The 21,883-nt window shown below is 42.6% G+C and overlaps 1 protein-coding gene across 1 annotated transcript in view; it reads right to left on the bottom strand.

Annotated features, from left to right (window-relative positions):
* Nucleotides 1–1,634: 1,634 nt before the first annotated feature.
* The window catches only part of LOC115089364 (sodium/bile acid cotransporter-like), a 37,602-nt gene continuing 17,353 nt past the window's right edge, over nt 1,635–21,883 (bottom strand). Inside the window, exons 2-4 of the mRNA XM_029597454.1 lie at nt 17,527–17,737; nt 6,897–7,075; nt 1,635–1,638 (exon numbers count right to left, since the gene is read on the bottom strand). Coding sequence (XP_029453314.1) covers nt 1,635–1,638; nt 6,897–7,075; nt 17,527–17,737 — 394 coding nt within the window. The remainder of the gene's footprint in view (nt 1,639–6,896; nt 7,076–17,526; nt 17,738–21,883) is intronic.

The following is a 21,883-nucleotide window of genomic DNA, read 5'->3' as shown; positions in this document are numbered from 1 at the left end:
TGCCTCACAAATCTGCTTCACTTTTTTGAAGGAGTTAATAAACATGTGGATAAAGGTGAACCGGTAGATATAGTATACTTGGATTTTCAGAAGGCGTTTGACAAAGTTCCTCATGAGAGGCTTCTAGGAAAAGTAAAAAGTCATGGGATAGGTGGCGATGTCCTTTCGTGGATTGCAAACTGGCTAAAAGACAGGAAACAGAGAGTAGGATTAAATGGGCAATTTTCTCAGTGGAAGGGAGTGGACAGTGGAGTGCCTCAGGGATCTGTATTGGGACCCTTACTTTTCAATATATTTATAAATGATCTGGAAAGAAATACGACGAGTGAGATAATCAAATTTGCAGATGACACAAAATTGTTCAGAGTAGTTAAATCACAAGCAGATTGTGATAAATTGCAGGAAGACCTTGTGAGACTGAAAAATTGGGCATCCAAATGGCAGATGAAATTTAATGTGGATAAGTGCAAGGTGATGCATATAGGGAAAAATAACCCATGCTATAATTACACAATGTTGGGTTCCATATTAGGTGCTACAACCCAAGAAAGAGATCTAGGTGTCATAGTGGATAACACATTGAAATCGTCGGTACAGTGTGCTGCGGCAGTCAAAAAAGCAAACAGAATGTTGGGAATTATTAGAAAGGGAATGGTGAATAAAACGGAAAATGTCATAATGCCTCTGTATCGCTCCATGGTGAGACCGCACCTTGAATACTGTGTACAATTCTGGTCGCCGCATCTCAAAAAATATATAATTGCGATGGAGAAGGTACAGAGAAGGGCTACCAAAATGATAAGGGGAATGGAACAACTCCCCTATGAGGAAAGACTAAAGAGGTTAGGACTTTTCAGCTTGGAGAATAGACGACTGAGGGGGGATATGATAGAGGTGTTTAAAATCATGAGAGGTCTAGAACGGATAGATGTGAATCGGTTATTTACTCTTTCGGATAGTAGAAAGACTAGGGGGCACTCCATGAAGTTAGCATGGGGCACATTTAAAACTAATCGGAGAAAGTTCTTTTTTACTCAATGCACAATTAAACTCTGGAATTTGTTGCCAGAGGATGTGGTTAGTGCAGTTAGTATAGCTGTATTTAAAAAAGGATTGGATAAGTTCTTGGAGGAGAAGTCCATTACCTGCTATTAAGTTCACTTAGAGAATAGCCACTGCCATTAGCAATGGTAACATGAAATAGACTTAGTTTTTGGGTACTTGCCAGGTTCTTATGGCCTGGATTGGCTACTGTTGGAAACAGGATGCTGGGCTTGATGGACCCTTAGTCTGACCCAGTATGGCATTTTCTTATGTTCTTATGAGAGTTTATATTTTCTCTAAGTGTGTGGCCACTATTCTTATTTTTGGGCATTGTGGCATGGATATGCTCAGAAATATTATTTTCTACATCACCAAAAGAATTTAAGTCTGCTGCAACATTAGAACCTATGGATTCTTTCCACAAGCTGCTGCAATCTCCAAGAGATACTTTCTCTTCGTTTCTGCTTTTAATTCTCCCTTACTGTACTTTTGATTCTTAACAAATGACACTTTCTGTGCCACATAATGCTAAAGGTAAATACACACACAGAATATTCTGTACTCAATAGGTTTACTTATGCTCTATCCTGTTATCTGCAGATTACAAGAAACATTCTTAACACAAACTAGATGGTCCCAAGATAAACAAATCTGCCCTTCACATTAAAAGATCAATAAATACTCAAGCACAAATGAAAAGTACATATAAACTTTTCACCTGGAATCCTCTAATTTCTCTTTTTTACATAGGCTTCTAACTCCCATGCTTTCTCTATCTCACACACACACAGGCTTCTCACGCCCATAATCACTCTCTTTCACATATTCACACATACACAGGCTTCTCAAACCTAGGTGCTCTCTCTTTTTCACACACACACACTGGCTTCTCACTCCAAAATCCTTTCACATACAAAGGCTTCTCACTCACAGACTCTCTATCCCACACACACAGGCTTCTCATGTTGTGCTCCGCGGCCGTGGCGCCCCACGACCGCGGCCCCCTACCTGATTTGCAGTGTTCCCTCACCGCGGGAGCCCTGGGGGAGGGCTCCGACTCGGGTCATCGCGCCTGCGCGGCCTCCGGCGCTGCCCGTTGCAGGGGAAGCCGTCCTGCTTCCCCCCAGCGGCATCTCCCCTCTGCGGGGGAAATCCAAAATGGCCACCACCATGCTTGAGCACTAGGCCACGCCCCCTCCACAGAATTAAAGGGACCCATCCCTTTAAATGGCCTCACCTGTTCTCTATCAGCCAGGGCAGAGGAAGTATAAAAGGCAGCTTCCTCTGCTCATCCAGTAACTTGGCATGTGGTGCAGTGCCTAAGTTGAAAAATACCCTGATCTGAAGGTCATGGGATCGAGTCTGACTCTTGGTGCCTCTAAGAATTGATTCCATGTTTGTGGGTGGTAGCCCACACTTCCTTGGACTTAAGAACACTTGATTCCAAGCTTGGGGGTTCAAGCTCCCCCTTTAAGAATTCCTAGAACATCTGCAAGCTCAAGTGATCCAGAAGACTCACCACCATGTTAAGTTGCTGCTTGGGTCATCCTGGCCCTTGCTCCTGTTGATCGGCTGTCCTTGACCGTCTGTCCAGGACTTCTGGTTCCCCCGATGGCTGGAGATGACATGGCCCGATAGAGATGAAAGACTGAGCACTGCTTTGAACTGTCCTCCAGTCTGCTTGCTTAGGTGAGTCCTTGAGCTTTGGATCCTGTTCTGTCTTGGTGTTCCTGACTTTGGATTGGCAAGTGGTGATTCTCTGGTACACAACTTTGGACTGGTGAGCAATGACCCTCTAGCACTCAACCTAGGACTCCATCTCCAAGGGCCCACCTAAGTCCCAGCGGCCCGGGTCCCTATGGGCTCCTCCTGGGGGGACCGTGGGCTTCCAGGGCGAAGCTCCAGTTGGTCTTTGGACCATTACCCTGACCTCCCTAGGTGCACCTAAGTCCCAGCGGTCAGGTCCCTATGGGCTCCTCCCGGGGGGACTGCAGACCACCAGTGGTGAAGAGACAGTGCCTTATCTCCTCTCTTCATCATCTCCGTGTTTGCCTCAGTCTCCAGTACCAAGGGTCAGCTGGTTCTGCCTCGCCACCAGACAAGAGAGCCTACGGACCCTCCGAAAGGTATACCATCCTCTCGTCGGCCAAGGGTCCACAAGCCTGAGCATAACATCTCAGTCCCATGCTCCCTCTCTCCCACACACAGGCTTCTCACACCCATGCTCTCTCTCTTCTTACACACACACACAGACTTCTCACTGTCGTGCTCACTCTCTTTCACACAAATAAGAACATAAGAACATAAGAAAATGCCATACTGGGTCAGACCAAGGGTCCATCAAGCCCAGCATCCTGTTTCCAACAGTGGCCAATCCAGGCCATAAGAACCTGGCAAGTACCCAAAAACTAAGTCTATTCCATGTAACCATTGCTAATGGCAGTGGCTATTCTCTAAGTGAACTTAATAGCAGGTAATGGACTTCTCCTCCAAGAACTTATCCAATCCTTTTTTAAACACAGCTATACTAACTGCACGAACCACATTCTCTGGCAACAAATTCCAGAGTTTAATTGTGCGTTGAGTAAAAAAGAACTTTCTCCGATTAGTTTTAAATGTGCCCCATGCTAACTTCATGGAGTGTCCCCTAGTCCTTCTACTATCCGAAAGAGTAAATAACCGATTCACATCTACCCGTTCTAGACCTCTCATGATTTTAAACACCTCTATCATATCCCCCCTCAGTCGTCTCTTCTCCAAGCTGAAAAGTCCTAATCTCTTTAGTCTTTCTCGTAGGGAAGTTGTTCCATTCCCCTTATCATTTTGGTAGCCCTTCTCTGTACCTTCTCCATCGCAATTATATCTTTTTGAGATGCGGCGACCAGAATTGTACACAGTATTCAAGGTGCGGTCTCACCATGGAGCGATACAGAGGCATTATGACATTTTCCGTTTTATTCATCATTCCTTTTCTAATAATTCCCAACATTCTGTTTGCTTTTTTGACTGCCGCAGCACACTGAACCGACGATTTCAATGTGTTATCCACTATGACACCTAGATCTCTTTCTTGGGTTGTAGCACCTAATATGGAACCCAACATTGTGTAATTATAGCATGGGTTATTTTTCCCTATATGCATCACCTTGCACTTATCCACATTAAATTCCATCTGCCATTTGGATGCCCAATTTTCCAGTCTCACAAGGTCTTCCTGCAATTTATCACAATCTGCTTGTGATTTAACTACTCTGCACAATTTTGTGTCATCTGCAAATTTGATTATCTCACTCGTCATATTTCTTTCCAGATCATTTATAAATATATTGAACAGTAAGGGTCCCAATACAGATCCCTGAGGCACTCCACTGTCCACTCCCTTCCACTGAGAAAATTGCCCATTTAATCCTACTCTCTGTTTCCTGTCTTTTAGCCAGTTTGCAATCCACGAAAGGACATCGCCACCTATCCCATGACTTTTTACTTTTCCTAGAAGCCTCTCATGAGGAACTTTGTCAAACGCCTTCTGAAAATCCAAGTATACTATATCTACCGGTTCACCTTTATCCATATGTTTATTAACTCCTTCAAAAAAGTGAAGCAGATTTGTGAGGCAAGACTTGCCCTGGGTAAAGCCATGCTGACTTTGTTCCATTAAACCATGTCTTTCTATATGTTCTGTGATTTTGATGTTTAGAACACTTTCCACTATTTTTTCCTGGCACTGAAGTCAGGCTAACCGGTCTGTAGTTTCCCGGATCGCCCCTGGAGCCCTTTTTAAATATTGGGGTTACATTTGCTATCCTCCAGTCTTCAGGTACAATGGATGATTTTAATGATAAGTTACAAATTTTTACTAATAGGTCTGAAATTTCCTTTTTTAGTTCCTTCAGAACTCTGGGGTGTATACCATCCGGTCCAGGGGATTTACTACTCTTCAGTTTGTCAATCAGGCCTACCACATCTTCTAGGTTCACTGTGATTTGATTCAGTCCATCTGAATCATTACCCATGAAAACCTTCTCCATTACGGGTACCTCCCCAACATCCTCTTCAGTAAACACCGAAGCAAAGAAATCATTTAATCTTTCCGCGATGGCCTTATCTTCTCTAAGTGCCCCTTTAACCCCTCGATCATCTAACGGTCCAACTGACTCCCTCACAGGCTTTCTGCTTCGGATATATTTAAAAAAGTTTTTACTGTGAGTTTTTGCCTCTACAGCCAACTTCTTTTCAAATTCTCTCTTAGCCTGTCTTATCAATGTCTTACATTTAACTTGCCAATGTTTATGCTTTATCCTATTTTCTTCTGTTGGATCCTTCTTCCAATTTTTGAATGAAGATCTTTTGGCTAAAATAGCTTCTTTCACCTCCCCTTTTAACCATGCCGGTAATCGTTTTGCCTTCTTTCCCATGCTCTCTCTCTCTCACACACAGGATTCTCACTCACATGTTCTCTCACTCTCACACAGATTTCTCACTGTCATGCTCCCTTTCACACACACACACAAAGCCTTCTTTCTCCCATACTATCTCTTTCACACACAAAGGCTTTTCACTCCCAGACTCTGTCTCACACACACAGGCTTCTCAGTCTCATGTCCCCTCTCTCACACACAAAGGCTTCTCACAGCCATGCTCTCTTTCTTTCTCACAAACACACAGTCTTCTCACTCCCGTGCTGTCATCTCTCTCTCACATACACAGGCTTCTGACTCCCATGCTCTCTTCTCTCTCTCTCTCTCTCACACACACACACACACACACACACACAGCCGTTTCACTCCCATGCTCTCTTCTCTCTCTCTCTCATACATACATTCACACACACACACAGACTTCCTACTGCCATGCTCGCTCTCTCTCTCACACACACAGGCTTCTCACTCCAATGCTTTCTCTCCCTCTCTCTCTCACACACACACACACACAAAAGCTTCTCACTCCCATACTCTCTCTCTCACACACTAGCTTCTGATGCCCATGCTCTCTCTTTCTCTCACAAACACAGGCTTTTTCACTCCCATTCTCTTTCTCTGTCTCTCTCTCTCACATACACAAACACACAGACACACAAACACAGACTTCTGACTCCCATGCTCTCCTCTCTCTTTCTCATGCACAGTCTTCTCACTTTCACTTTCTCTCACTCTCACACACATACAAAAGCTACTCACTCCCATACTCTCTCTCACACACAAGTTTCTTATTCCTATGCTCTCTCTCTCACACACACATACATACTGGCTTCTCACTCCCATGCTCTCTCTCTTTCATGCACACTGTCTTCTCACTCCCATGCATTCTCTCTCTCTCTCACACACACACACACACACACACACACACACACTCACACACACACACACATACATCTCTCACACATATGCTTGCTCTCTTTCTCTCACACATAGGCTCTCTCAGACATACACACTCACTCTCAATCATACACGATGCCTCTCCCATTCATGCTGTCAATCACACACATGCTTTCTTTCTAACACATATGATCTCAATCACATATGCTCTCTCTCACACACACACTGTCAATCACAGACATGCCTTCTCACACATGCTTTCTCTCTCATTACATACATGCTCTCAATCACACACAAGCTCTCTCCCTCTCACTTATACACACACTCTCAATCATACACATGCTTTCTCTTACTCTTACACACATGCTCCCAGACTCACACATGCTTTCTCTTACACTTACATAAATCCTCTGAATCAGACTACCCCATACCCATGAATTATGTTTAAGTGGGTGACAAACAAGTTGTGAAGGCATTACTAACCATGATGGAACATATTTTTCATTGAGTTTGAACACCAACCATGATGGAACATACCGTTCATTGAGTTTGAACATTGTCGAAAGGGTGTAACCCAGCAGGTAACCAATCCATGGCATCAGGGCAGCAGTTCCTACCAGAGCTGGCGAGAGAATTGAGAAAATAGTGCTTCCGATGTAGATGGCTGACAGAATCATTATTGCAATGGATGATATAATCATGATGGTCATCCCAAACTAAAAGAAGAAATGGAGAAACCCAAAAGTTCTAAATGTATTTGTCAATTAGTAATCGGAAAAGAACTTATGCAGTGACAATTGCTATCTACATGCACTGGGTAGCTAGGGATGTGCAGTTGTTTAAAAAGCTATGATATGATATGCTTCATGAATGTCGGTTTAGAAAAGAGTTAAATAAATACATATTTCATTTATTTATTTATCGCGTTTTATATACTGTCATTCGGTTTCACCATCATAATGGTTTACAAGTTTTGATCCAAGTAAAACTTCTTAAAAAATATTGAACACACCTTGATATTTGTTGTTTCATGTAATTTCAAAAATAACACTTTTTTTTCATTTCTGTGATTTAGCACATGTTAAAACCGCAGAAATGAAATGAAACCCTCCCCCAAAGCAATTGGTACAAGTAAAACCAAAACAAAATGATAGTTTTACCCATACACACCCCCTACTGGTATTCTATCTAACAAAATCCCTATCACACTAAGCTGCAGATGAGAGTCCAGAGAGCAGAAAAACCGAGCTCACAGTTTACAAATTAAATAGCCAATCCACTGAAAGCCCATCCTAGCCTCACGCTCACCCACAAAACTGTATGTTAAAAAAGAGACAAACTTTTACATCAATGCATGAATTGAAAGGTAGCTGATCTTTTTAAAAAGTGAAGTTTAAGACACTATATAAAAAAATTACAAAAGGCAAAAATTACTGGCACATTTAAATGGGTTTAAGGCATATTTGCTTAAATTTTCTTAAGTGTGATGGAGACTCTAACATTCAGAAATGATAAAATTACATTTAATAAATTCTACAAAGAGCTTTGAACTGGTGAAATAGTCTTTATAGGTTATTAAAAATCAATATCATTGTGATGGTTTAGGGCTAGGCAACGTATCTGAAATTAGGGAAAAGTGAGGATATTTTGGCCTGATTTGAATGAGTTCAATCCAGATTCACTTTATATATGCTTATATATACACTTAAGAGCACTTTTATGGTTATCAATCTATATAAATAAAAATGTAAATGTTCGTTTGTTCAAAATCTTAAATCTCTGAAAGTTCTTCACCGATTGCTTTGAAATGTTGACACAATGTTGCATTCGAATATGCGCGTGTTTTTATATACCTATATTATATAGATGTCACAACTATGACAGGTAAAACCATGTTTTTTTTTAAAAACAGCGCCATCTGTTGGATGTTAAAGCAACACACGCTATCTACAATATAAATGGGCTCTGACCGATGGACCGCAAATGCGCAGTAGAGAGCAGCTCTACTGCGCATGTGCGGACCATAGAGCTCTGCGCTACGTGCTGGGTGTCACAGAGGGGAGGAGGAAAGGGCAGACGAGTCGCCGCTCCAAGAAACAGCTCAGCCCGTTCCTCCGCCGCTGGGGAAGGGGGGAGGGAGTAGGGACTGCCAGACAGTTACACACAGGAGGAGGAAAGGGTAAAAGAGTTTCCGAGCCAGTCCGTCCACCGCCGGGGAAGGGGGGAGGGATTTGGGATGGGCGCGCATGTGCGGACCATAGAGCTCTGCGCTACGTGCTGGGTGTCACAGAGGGGAGGAGGAAAGGGCAGACGAGTCGCCGCTCCAAGAAACAGCTCAGCCCGTTCTTCCGCCGCTGGGGAAGGGGGGAGGGAGTAGGGACTGCCGGACAGTTACACACAGGAGGAGGAAAGGGTAAAAGAGTCGCCGAGCCAGTCCGTCCACCGCCGGGGAAGGGGGGGGAGGGAGTTGGAACGGCTGGATCAGAGCTAATGCGTATTGTGAAATTAAACCAGACTGAGCCATAGCAACGCGTGGCCAGGTACAACTAGTTACATAATAATTTCCTAAATGTAAGAAAAAAAATAATAGAAACCTAAGACAAATGTCATCTACTTTCCAAGGAAGATAATTGTGCTTTACTACACTTGAATAAAGTTAATGCATTCTGTGTTGATCGAGCACCCATGTGTTACTAAAAACACATAGTTCTCCTTTTGCAGAAAGGTTTAATCTTGGGATATGGTTTAAGAACATAAGAAATTGCCTTACTGGGTCAGACTGAGGTCCATCAAACCCAGCATCCTGTTTCCAACAGTGGCCAATCCAGGTTACAAGTTCCTGGCAAGTACCCAAACATTAAATAGTAGAGATGTGAATCGTGTGCCAGATCGCCTTAACGATCAGATTCGGCTGGGGGGGGTGGAAAAATCTGATCGTTAAGATAAGTGAATTGGAATCGTTTCCAATTCACTTATCTGACCCCTCCAAAACCTTTTAAAATTACCTGGTGGTCCAGGGGGGCCTCGGGGAGAGATCCAGGGGGGCCTCGGGGAGAGGAGAGATCCAGGGGGGCCTCGGGGAGAGATTTCCCGTTCCCAGGCATCAGCTGTTCTAAAAAAAAAAAAAATGGCGCCGATGCCCCTTTGCCCTTACCATGTGACAGGGTATCCGTGCCATTGGCCGGCCCCTGTCACATGGTAGGAGCACTGGATGGCCAGTGCCATCTTTAAAGATGGCGCCGGCCATCTTTACTCATCAGCCCCTATTATAGAGTATAGTATATTTGACAAGACCCTCGTACATCTTAAAGAGAGCGTTAAAGACCTGGGATTTTGGTTAGACATCGACCTAAACTTCAAGAAACACATCGTTACAAAAATAAAAGAAGGCTTCTACAAACTTCAAATTTTAAAACATCTAAAACCTCTGCTTCACCCCCATGATTTCAAAACCGTCCTACAAGCCCTCCTATTTTCCAGTTTAGACTACTGCAACTCCCTTTTGATTGGCCTTCCAAAATCTTCTTTGAGACCCTTGCAGCTCCTTCAGAACGCTGCAGCCAGAGTACTAACAGGTAAAAGAAAGACCGATCATATTACACCTGTCCTCAATCAATTACAGTGGCTCCCTATTGAAAAAAGAGTAGAATTCAAAGTTCTCTCTATTCTTCACAATGCAATATATAAAGCCGAATACTCTGCCTTTGATGACATCATTCATTTACATAGCTCTCACCGAACAACAAGATCTACTAGTAAAATTCAACTAGTAATTCCCTCACTTCCACAGGCCAAATTATCCTCCACCAGAAGCAGAGCCCTTTTCCATTGTTGGCCCAAACTCTGGAATTCATTACCTCATTTTCTCACCAATCAAGAAAACTTAAAATCCTTCAAAAAAGACCTAAAATCCTGGCTACTCAGCCAGTCTTTTAAAGACTGCACTCTATGACTTAAAGTATATTAACATAGCCTGCTATCTTTCATTATCCCCCTCATTCAAATTCCCTGTTTCATGATGCAGATGTCCTCTGTCTTTGATGTTCCCAGATATCTCTGTCCACCTACCCAGGGTTTCCACCCTGTGTTATCCTGTAATATTCATTCTCTTGTTATGGTTTTTTTGCTCATTACTGTTAACTTTTGAAATTTTTTAAATTTCAAACATCGTTCAATGTATCATGTTGTTTTTTGTATGTAAACCGGAGTGAAGGCAACTCTGCTATACCTCGTTATATAAAAAATGCTAAATAAATAAATAAAATAAATAAAATTATCTGACGATAATTTTAATCGTTCAAAAACGATTCACATCCCTATTAAATAGATCCCATGCCACTAATGCCAGTAATAGCAGTGGTTATTCTCTAAGTCAACTTGATTAATAGCAGTTAATAGACTTCTCCTCCAAGGACTTATCCAAACCTTTTAAAAAAATGTTCTACTGTGTCTTAGGAAGTGAGATCTCTAGTGAGGAGGAGAGTCTCGAAGAAAGCCTACATGATAGACTGCTGAAAGAAGGTTCTGGTTTAGGCAGCTGGTTAAAGCTGCTCAGCGGGGTGCCGATGCTATAAAAAATGCAGAAAGCGGGCGCTGAAAAGTCAGCGCCTGCTTTCTTAATGTGCGATGGCGCCCGCAAGGGGGGTGCCATGCTATATGAAAATTAGGGAGTCGCACTAGCAAGGAGGTGCTAGGGTCACTTGTGCGACCTTAATGCCTCCTTGCTAATGTGACCCCACGGTTACCAGCGGTCTGCCGGTTATGAACACCGATGCCGAGTTTATCAACATTGGTCTTCAATGCGGCGGCTGAGGGTTTTTTTTTTTTAACTTTTAAAGAAGTACAGAAAAGCATTTTTTTCTGCTTTTCTGTACTTCTTTTCAATGTGCATATTTATCTTTTTGCATTTGGAATGAATGAGTAATAAATAGCCTCATTCACATACATTTGCATGTGATGAGCGCTATCCCATTCACTCTGCATCGGACGCATGTTAAATAGGCGCTAATCTCCCTATTGCATTAGAGGGTGGATTAGCGCCTATTTATCCCACCTCCGACTGTGGGTTATATAGTGCGCTCGACTGAGCGCACTGTATTGCATCGGCCCCCGGGTGAGTTGAGAGTCCATTAGTTTCCCCTGATTCAACTTATATAAATTTCAGGTGCCTGAAACATGTCTGAAAGCTCAGGAAGTCTCCAAGTGGACTGCTATATGTCTTTTTTATTTTCTGATGATACTTTACTTTACTCTTCTTTACTACTAAATCTGGCTATATGTGAGTACTGGACTGAAAATCTCCTCATTCTTGAGTTATATGCCTCCTGTAAATAATGCAAAAGTCTTTTGGAATAGCAATTGGCATGGGAGATCTGTTTTGTGAGAGAGCAACCACCGAAGGTAATTTGTGTACCTGCGAATGAACTCTTTGATTCAAAATCTAAAAGCTATTACACTCCTAACTGGAACCTCATGTAGACTAACACATGAGAAAATAAAAAGAGTAAAATGGATAGTGCTGGCTGGCAAATATCAACATGGAAACCACTCCCGGGAGGGGCGGGGTGAAAAAAAGAACATGCTACTATTGAAATGAACTGCAACAGGAAGAGGCAATGATTCAATGACTATTGGAGAGATGAGTCAGAATTTCAGGTTAGGGGATTTGCAATTGTCAACCCTCTGGCTTTTGCTGCTGACTTACAATGAAATATCAGTTCGCAAACAAATATTGGCAAGGGCCTAAATTGAAGAACTTTGACTAAAAAGAGGAATTTGTGATGGAAATGTATTGAAAGGCAGTCTTATCAAACAGAAGCTCAACCTGAATGACAAGGGGGTCAGAATACTTGTGTACCTGATTTTCAGAGCTGAAAAAAAAGGAAAAGGTCAGGAAGGATGGAAGAGCCTGCACTTGTTTTTCTTTCCATAATTCTGTCTGGGTCATGGACAAGAGATGGTCCTTCCAGGCTCGGTGAAAGTGAATAACTGTTTATGGGCTTAGCTGAACTGGAAGTGCTGCACAATGAGCAAGCCTGGGCCTAATTGAGCTATATACCCAAGTAAAAGAAACCCCTCTCACCAAGGAAGAAAGCCTGAGGACATCAGATGTGCAGAGATGAAGTTGGGTCCTCCAGGAGCATATGGACCCAAGAGGCTGATCAATAGCCAGAGTTGGAGCTCCCAGGATAGTTTGACCCCAGAGACAGATCACAAGGTGGCATCAGGTTCCCCAGGAGGATGTGGACCCCAGCTGTGGATTGAGAAGTGGAGTTTGGTTCCCGAGGAGGGCATGGACCATCAGCAGAGAAGAAGGAAATGGAGCTGGCAATAGCAGTCTGGACACAGTGGATCCTCCTCTTTATGACCAAGCAGTTCCTACCAGCCCAGTTGCATTTCTTCACTTGGATGAGACTTGGAGTACCATTTGAAGAAAATATAGATCCTCAACCAATATTGTTTGTTGACCTTGCACTATTGTAGCCTAGTTTAAATTTGAATTACTTGTAATCCACTTTGAGGCCATTCATGGTAAAAAGTGGAATATCAAATGCCAATAAATGAAATAAAAAAGGGGGGGGTAGGGTATCTGTTAGATCATGAGGAATGCAAGAGGTCCTTTTTTTTTCTGTAACGTGATATTTTGTGAGGACTAACACCCCCAAATGTGTCAGCTTATATCTTGTAGAAATGTATGACTGAGATTAATACCCACAAGTAGATTAATATGCTGTTTGATATCCTGTAGAAATGTATATTTTCATGTAGAATGTATATAATCATATAGTCTAATAAAACTTGCACATATTTATAAATACTGTCAGCCCTGATTACAGTCCCATCTGGTTCTCAGGATTTCCTGGAGTCAAGGGAGGGAAATCCCACCTACTGTCACCTTCTTCCCTAGGTAGAGGCACCAGGTGACAATCACACAAGGACTGATAGCGTATGCCTCAGGCAGGCTCCAGCTAAGTCGGTCCCAGACCCATGAACTTCCCCACAAGGTAATCAGGCATACGGACATTAAATGCATTAAACCATAAACAGAGTATATCCAAGTTTAGAGGATAGCTATCAAAGAAATGTGCATGGCCCCATATACGTGGGTATATTGGGTTGCACACAAGTATGCTCCTATTTTATAATCTTGAATACTTAACAACTGGATGGAAACCGTGGTAATAATGTAACAATCTTATATATAGTAAACCATGTTTAAAGATGACACAGCGTGTGTTTCGTTTAAAGAACTCGTCAGGGGCTCGGGCTTCAAATCAAATTTTACTCTGCGGATAAACTTCCTCTTGGTGTTTCTGGTATACTTGAAGTATACCAGAAACGCCAAGAGGAAGTTTATCCGCCAAGAGGAAGTTTATCCGCAGAGTAAAATTTGATTTGAAGCCCGAGCCCCTGACGAGTTCTTTAAACGAAACACACGCTGTGTCGAGCGCTGTGGTGAAAGCAGTTCAAGTTCGAAACTGCGGCACAGAACTGGGCGTTTTAAGAAGGGCATATGGAGTTGCAATACGATTCAACATCACGATAAGTGTTTTTTGTTATCTGTGGATATATTTTTCAGTGAAAAGTTTTGTGTGAAGAACATAAAAAAATCAATTGAAGTGTGAACTCTATAAATAAGAGAAAATTGTGAATTATAAGAAACCGGAAAAAAAAGAGTAAAAGAAAAAGAAGAAGAAAAAATGGTTAGGGTTCACTACTGCAACAAACCCGATGATTATTTAATATATATGGTGAGCTATTCACTTTGGACTGGGCTAAAAATCCCATGGATTTAAAGTGAAAAAGAAAATATACACGTCTTATGCATTAAGAGTGGGCTCCCGTATGAGGGTTATTGTTGTAAGTAATACATCTTTATTTGGCACCTATTTTATAATCTGCATGCATAATGGGGTGTATGTGGTGTGTTTGGTTTGTGCAGTTTGAATGTGTTGGGAGTGCTGGAGGTTCTGGTTGCTTATTGGGGTGGGTATTGTTACTAAACAGGAGGCCAGCATCACTACTGTACTGTTTGTTCTCTTGCTGCTATTGTTTTTGAATATGTTGCAGTGCTAGTGGAAATGCTTGTCTCTACAATAAAAATGATTTTGCAAAAAAATAAATAAATAATAATATGTGTATCTTTTATAGAAAACATACACACGTATATAAACTACTTGTGCAAATGTTCACACGTATGTGAGCTCTTACGTGTGCACATTTTTGCTAAATTGTGAACGTACAGGTATATTTTTTTTACACACACACACACACACATACTTATGGTTCTTCTAGGGCAGCTGGTTAAAGCTCATTCCAAGATGGCTCCCTCAGCAAGGCAGCTGAACTTCATCATCAGTGACGTGCATATCCTAGTGTCCCTGGTGATGAGTAATGAGTACCAGCTGTTCCCATCCGGGAGATTAGAAGACATAACAGATACATGAGGCAGGCCTGGAGGGAGCTGCAGATGAGATATAATTGGCTGGCTCACTACCCCCGAGGGGTAAATAAATTGGAACTAGGAATGGGGTGGGACTAGGGGATGGGGGTGTGTGTAGGGGGCATTAGTGATAGATTGGGGAAAATAGAGGGGCCAATTGGGGGGTAGGGGTGTTGGGCAATTGATGCAATAAGAGTGGGGGTAGGAGTATTGAGGGAAATTGTGGGTGGGAATAGGGGTTGGGGCAAATAGAGGTGGGAATAGGGGTGATGGGGGGCAATGGAAGTTTGGGATGGGGGCTAAGGGTGTTAGGGGAGGGTTTGGGGATTGGGCCATTAGAGGGCATTTGAGGGTCTTTTAGAGAGTGGGGAATGGGTGCCCTTTAGGATGGGGTAAGGGTTATGGGTGTGGGGGCAAGGGGGCCATTGTGGGCTTGTGGTAGGGTGAGATACAATACGCATACATGAATGCTGAAATCGTTTTGTAATACATTAATGGCATGACCTATGTACATGTGCTGCTAATGTTATATACTAATAGGTAAATAAAAAGTTAGGAAAAAATAGGGACAACGTTAGATTAAGGTCATAAGTATAATAAAGTTTTAAGTAAAGGAAAGAACATCCTCTGGAAGATTCCTCTTTATTTTTTCTGTACTCTGTTGCATAGCTGACCTGTGTCCCTCCCTGTTCCAGAAGGGAGAAAAATGAGCCAATCTTGATAATTATGCCTCCATAGCTGTGCGGTATCTGTATTTCCTGATTTTTCCATTTGAAATTATGCATCAGAACTGGATTGTCCAAAAGCCTGCATTGGTCTGCTATCTCACTCCTGAAACTGGGCACCTTGGCTGTTCTGAGATTTGCCTTGATCAGGTCAATAATCAGGCCTGGTGATAGGACACTATATATATCTACATGAAGGGAGAGCCATCAGACACAAGGCTTCAGTAAAAATAATATAAACATGCCATTCAGGAGGTCATGTAAGCAGTTACATCGAACTAACATCTTTCTATTCCTATTTCTCTTTATGGATTGAGGACCTTAAGGTAGCATCCCTGGAGCTGAGGTGCAAAGAGGAAGAGTGGCTGGACTAGCTGCATGCCTGGGAGGAGGAGGCTGGAGGTAAATAAATTCAATGCCCATCAGGGAGATATCAACAAGGTCTATCTATTCCCTGATTCCATCACTGGTCTCACTATTGCCCTCCCACTCTACATGGGAGATAAGCGCACAAGCTGGGCCAGTATGCGCTGAGCGGATTTTATAAGCTGCCCATGGACATGTCTATCTCCCGCTGTGCGCACAAGTGAAAAGTTTCTAAAAAGGGGCGGAGCGTAGGTGTGGTCTGGGTGGGGCATGGGTGTTGGGACCTAGCCAAAAAATGTGCGCATAAATACTTATGTGCACAGGCACACGCCGGAGCCCCAGCCTTGTAAATTTACTTCTGCTATGGAGGATGTGTAAGTAGTAAAATAAAAAAAATGAGTCCAAGCAGCGGGGGTTTTAAGGATCGGGGATAACAGGGGGGAAAGGTGGCTATAAAATTAGGGGGGGGGGTTTCAAGTCCTATCTCTAAACTGGGAGAACTGGGAACAAACTGGGAAAACTACCTATGCTGGCGCACGTCCCTTGTAAAATTTCTACGACTTATGCTGTAGATGCGGATTTGTGTGCACATGCGAGCATCCATTGAAAATTGTGTGCACATGTATGTTTGTTCAGCCTATTTTATAACATGCGTGCATGTTCGCGCATGTGTTATAAAATGGCCGTGTCCTTTGGCACAAGCTGGGATATGTGTGTAAATGTGCGCCCGCCCAGCTGCTTAAAAGTTACCATCATAGGGTCTCTCTCTCTCTCTCTCTCTCACACGTACGTACATACATGCACCTTTCTTTTCTCACAATAGGCTCACAGGCTGTCTGACAGCTACAGGTGAGATGGGCTCGACCTGCAGCTATCTCAGGCCTCTCTTTTGCATCTTCGGCCATGAGAAGGATGGGCTCAGCTTGCGGCCTACCAGCCTCTTCATTTTTCATTGTGAGCAGGATGGGCTTTGCTTGCAGCCACTATACCTGTCCTATCTCTGGCTACAAGCAGGATGGGCTCCCCTCGAGGCCACTGGGCTTTTCCATTCTTCGCCGTGAGCAGGATGGGCTCCGCTCGTGGCATGGGCTGTGCTCACAGCTTACTAGGTCTCTAGTCCAAATTCTGCACAAAACATTTAAATTCTGTGCAGGAGGAGAACACTGTGCAAATTCTGTGCTGTGTAGTAGCACAGAATTCCCCCAGGAGTATTATATTAAAAGCTCATTTCAGCATTAGGACAGAGATGTGTCAGGAACTGCCTTCTGGATATGTGGGGCCAGTCTATTCCTAGTTGGGCCCAAACTCTTATTCCTGCCCTCAAGGGACTCATCCACAGAGCAACAACATGTCTAACTTTTAAGGTGGACCAGGCCAGTACTATTTAAGGAGGGATTTTAGGGACATTCCTTCACAACAATATACTATTCCTTTGTGTAAATGGAATGGAATGTGCATTCATGTGCAGAAAACACACTTGAAACAAATGAAGTGTAGGGACCTCATTTCCCAGCTGCCCACTCCGCTCTCCCCCCCGCCAAAGTTCCTGATTTCTGTATTATAATTTGCTACCAAGTTTCTCACTATGATGAGTGTGTGTTAGCACCCATACATCACTATTTTGTGTTCTTACCTTGATCACATATTGACTGTACTGTGGCCTTTTCTCATTTAAGTAAATGCCAATGGCACAAGGGACAAGTGTCATGATGAGAGAGAAAAATATTCCCTTGTAAGGCACCATGTTCTGTATATTCCCCTGGTCCAGTGCCATGGAGTAGAGATAAAGGAGGAGAGGCATCATTCCAAAGGCCAAGGATGTGGAACAAGTGGTCATCACAATGCTAAGTGAAGCAAAAATGAGCAACAGTAAGTAATATGAATACATCTAATATTTATCTGTCAAAAGAAAGCATAATACATTTCCATTCTCCATTATACTTGAGACTCAGGTTAATTTTCAAAAGATTCACCTGGCTGAAACTGGGTTAACATCAGCTAAATCTTATCCATTCGAAATTTCCCCTTCTTTACCCAGCTAAATTTGTGTGGCTGAAATCATCATTACTCATACAAATTTTGCTGGGATAAAGGGGGGCGGTTATTAAAATGTAACCAGATAGCAGTGCTAACCAGCTAAACTTAGCTGGGTAAGAGCAGCCACATAAAGGGTAGGCCTCTATCTAACCGCGCAGTTTGTGCAATCAGATTTAGCTGAATATTCAGCTACACTTTTAGCTGGGTGAGTGTGACTGATTATCCAGCTAAAAATAAGCACTGCACTTACTCGGCTGAAAACTGACTCCCTAAACTTAAAAGTTTCCTCACCATTACTGGACTGTGGAAGCTATTGTTGAATGGCTCAGCAAGTGGAAGTTTGACTGGCAGACACAATTCATCTAAATCTTGCATAATTCAGAAAAGTATTCTCTTCTTGCAATCATGACTGGTGTATGGGAGAATTATTAGAATACATACTTTAAAACTCCTAAATATTTGCTTTGTATATCTTTAAAAAAAGTTAATTTAATTTTGTGTATCGCTGTGCTCCCTAAATATTAAAAAACAAGACAATTATTATGGCCAGGACTGAGAAGACACTGACATCTGCTAGCAGAAAGCAGTGAAAGAAAATGCAGAGGGAAGCACTGCTGCCAGTTTGGTGTGTGCTCATTGCTTTAAAAAACTGTGATTGGGAACCCCTGTTTAGTTTAGTAGTGATGATGACATTTTAGATCTTAAATGGCTGCAAGCCAAGACATCCAGAAACCCAAGAATAAATGTATTACATTGGGCTTTGATAGGATAAGACCTGTGATGCAGAGACACCCATTCTCTCGAGTGACACAAGTACAAAATGTGTTCTCTGTATTGAAAATGAAGAAGCTCTAGCAGTGGAGATTGAAGTGGTATCTGAAAGGAAGAAAGAAACCCAATACACACAGAAATTCCATAACACAAGCAAAAACCATAAGAAAAAGCTCATCGTGTTGGGAGACTCAATCATCAGAGTCACTAATTTGGGAAGTATTTTCAAGGCAAAACTATAGTTAAATGCCTTCCAGGTTCGTCAGCTGGTATAAATGGAAATCAGGTAGTCAAAACAATCAATGAAGAAAGTAAGGACTCTGAAGTTGACATTATCATCCATCTGGGAACCAACGACCTTGCTGGTAACAGCATGTAAGTAGTACAGAGAGATTTCCAGGCTCTGGGGAAGCAAAATCTATTGCCTTTTCAGAAGTGTTACCTGTTCATGGAAAGGGGAAGGAGAGGCTAAGCTATATTGATATCTTCAATACATGGCTCAAAACATGATGTAAGAAAGAAAATTTTGGATATATTGGAGGCTGGGGTCATTGGAACAGTAAAGGGCTCTATGCCAAAGATGGCTTAAATCTGTCAGTGGCAGGAAAAAGGATCCTAAATGAAAAATTCAAATCGTACGCCATACGACATTTAAACTAGAGGACGGGGGTGGCAGAAAGAAATTGGAATGTCACCCATGACATCTCCAAGAAATGGGGGAAGAAACCAACAAAATTCTGCTGAATAGAGCAGATAAAATGTCCAAAAGAGCAGCAAGCTGAGGGAGAGAAGATGGAAAGCTATGAGCACAAATGCTTAAGCAATAAAATCCCAGACCTGCAAGCTCTAATGGTGAAAGCAGACTCGGACATCGTTGCTGTTACAGAGACATGGTTCACGGAGTCTCATGATTGGGATACGGCCATCCCATAAGAACATAAATGCCATACTGGGTCAGACCAAGGGTCCATCAAGCCCAGCATCCTGTTTCCAACAGTGGCCAATCCAGGCCAAAAGAACCTGGCAAGTACCCAAAAACTAAGTCTATTCCATGTTACCATTGCTAATGGCAGTGGCTATTCTCTCAGGGGTAGATTTTTAAAAACTGCGTGATCGCGTACTTTTGTTTGCGCAGCAGGCGCAAACAAAAGTACGCTGGATTTTATAAGATACGCGCATAGCCGCGCGTATCCTGTAATTGTACAGGATACGCGGCTATGCGTATCCTGTACAATTACAGGATACTGTGTACAATTACTGTGTACCAGAATTGTACACAGTATTCAAGGTGTGGTCTCACCATGGAGCGATACAGAGGCATTATGACATTTTCCATTTTATTCACCATTCCCTTTCTAATAATTCCCAACATTCTGTTTGCTTTTTTGACTGCTGCAGCACACAGGCAATAACTTATTGAGAAAGGATAGAGAGGACAGAAAGGAGGGGAAATGCAAGGGACGTAGGCTAGGGAAGAAGCATTACGGGCAGTCCTAAAAAAAGAAGATGGTGCTTCCATTTACATCGGTGTGGTCTACAGGCCCCCTATTAAGATAGAAGAGCTGGGCAGAGATCTGGTCAAAGAAGGGCGAAGTGTTGCTCACTGGAGATTTTAATTTCTGGATGTAGATTGGAGTATACCTTCTGTGGAATCTGCAAAACGTAGAGAGATAGTGGATGCCCTTCAAGGAGCCCTGCTCAAGCAAATGGTAATGGAGCCCATAAGGGAAGGTGTGATACTCGAAATGGTATTCAGAAATGGAGATAATGTTTCTAATGTCCGAGTAGGTGCTCATCTGAGCACCAGTGATCATCAGATGGTATGGTTTGGTATCGCATAGAAGATACAAGAAAGTCACACAAAGATCCGAGTTTTGAATTTCAGAAACAAGGACTTTGTCAAAATGGGGATGTTTCTGGAGGAAGAACTAGAAGACTGGGAAACAGTGGGAGAGGTGGAACAACAATAGGGCAAATTAAAGGAAGCTATTACAAAGGCAACAAATCTATATGTTAGGAAAGTAAACAAAAGTAAGAAGAGAAAGAAACTGATCTGGTTCTCAAAGGAGGTGGCTGAAAAACTAAAGGCAAAAAGAACAGCATTCAAGAAGTATAAAGGATCCCAAAAAGAGGAACACAGGGAAGAATACCTGGCAAAACTGAGGGAGAAGCAGAAAGAAATCAGGAAAGCAAATGTCAAGCGGAAGAAAGGATTGCCAAAGAGGTAAAGCGAGGTAACAAAACATTTTCAGATATATCAGAGAAAGAAGGAAGGCCGAAGTGTTATACTGAAATTTAAAAGTATGAGGAGCAATGTGTGGAGAATGATGAAGAAATGGCAGAAATATTAAACAAATACTTCAGTTCAGTGTTCACTAAAGAAGACCCTGGGGAAGGACCGTTGCTGTTTGACAAGATCGTGGATGGGATTGGAGAAGATGCAACCCTCTTTACAGAAGAGAATGTATGGAAAGAGCTAGGAAACCTGAAAGTGGACAAGGCCATGATGCCGGATGAGGTACATCCCAGGATGCTGAGGGAGCTCAGGATATGCTGGTGGGTCCGTGAAAGACCTGTTCAATAGATCATTGGAAATGGGAGTGGTGCATTGTGAATAGAGAAGAGTGGAGATGCTCCCACTTCACAAGAGTGGTAACAGAGAGGAGGCTGGAAACTATAGTCCGGTTATCTTCACCTTGGTGGTGGGAAAATTAATGGAGACTCTGCTGAAGGAAAGGATAGTGAACTATTTAAAATCTGGTGGGTTGTTGGTCCCCAGGCAGCATGGATTCACCAGGGGAAGGGCCTGCCAGACAAATCTGATTGACTTTTTTGATTGGGTGATAAAAGAACAGGTATGAATTTAGATTGTAAGCCCTCTGGGGATAGGGAAATACTACAGTACCTGAATGTAATCCGCTTTGAAGTGCTGACAAAGTGCGAAAAGTGAAATATAAAAAATCAATAAATAAATAAATGGATCAAGGAAGAGTGTGATTTACTTGGATTTCAGCAAAACATTTGATACGGTCTCGCATAGGAAGCTTGTGAATAAAATGAGAAGCTTGGGTGTGGGTGCCAAGGTGGTGGACTGGATTACTAACTAGTTGACTGATAGAAAACAATGGTAAATGGAACCCGTTCTGATGAGAGAATGGTATTAAATGGAGTGCCTCAAGGAT

The sequence above is a fragment of the Rhinatrema bivittatum genome, chromosome 4, assembly GCF_901001135.1.
Source record: "Rhinatrema bivittatum chromosome 4, aRhiBiv1.1, whole genome shotgun sequence".
NCBI lineage: Eukaryota > Metazoa > Chordata > Amphibia > Gymnophiona > Rhinatrematidae > Rhinatrema > Rhinatrema bivittatum.
This window is presented reverse-complemented; position numbering and strand designations above follow the sequence as displayed.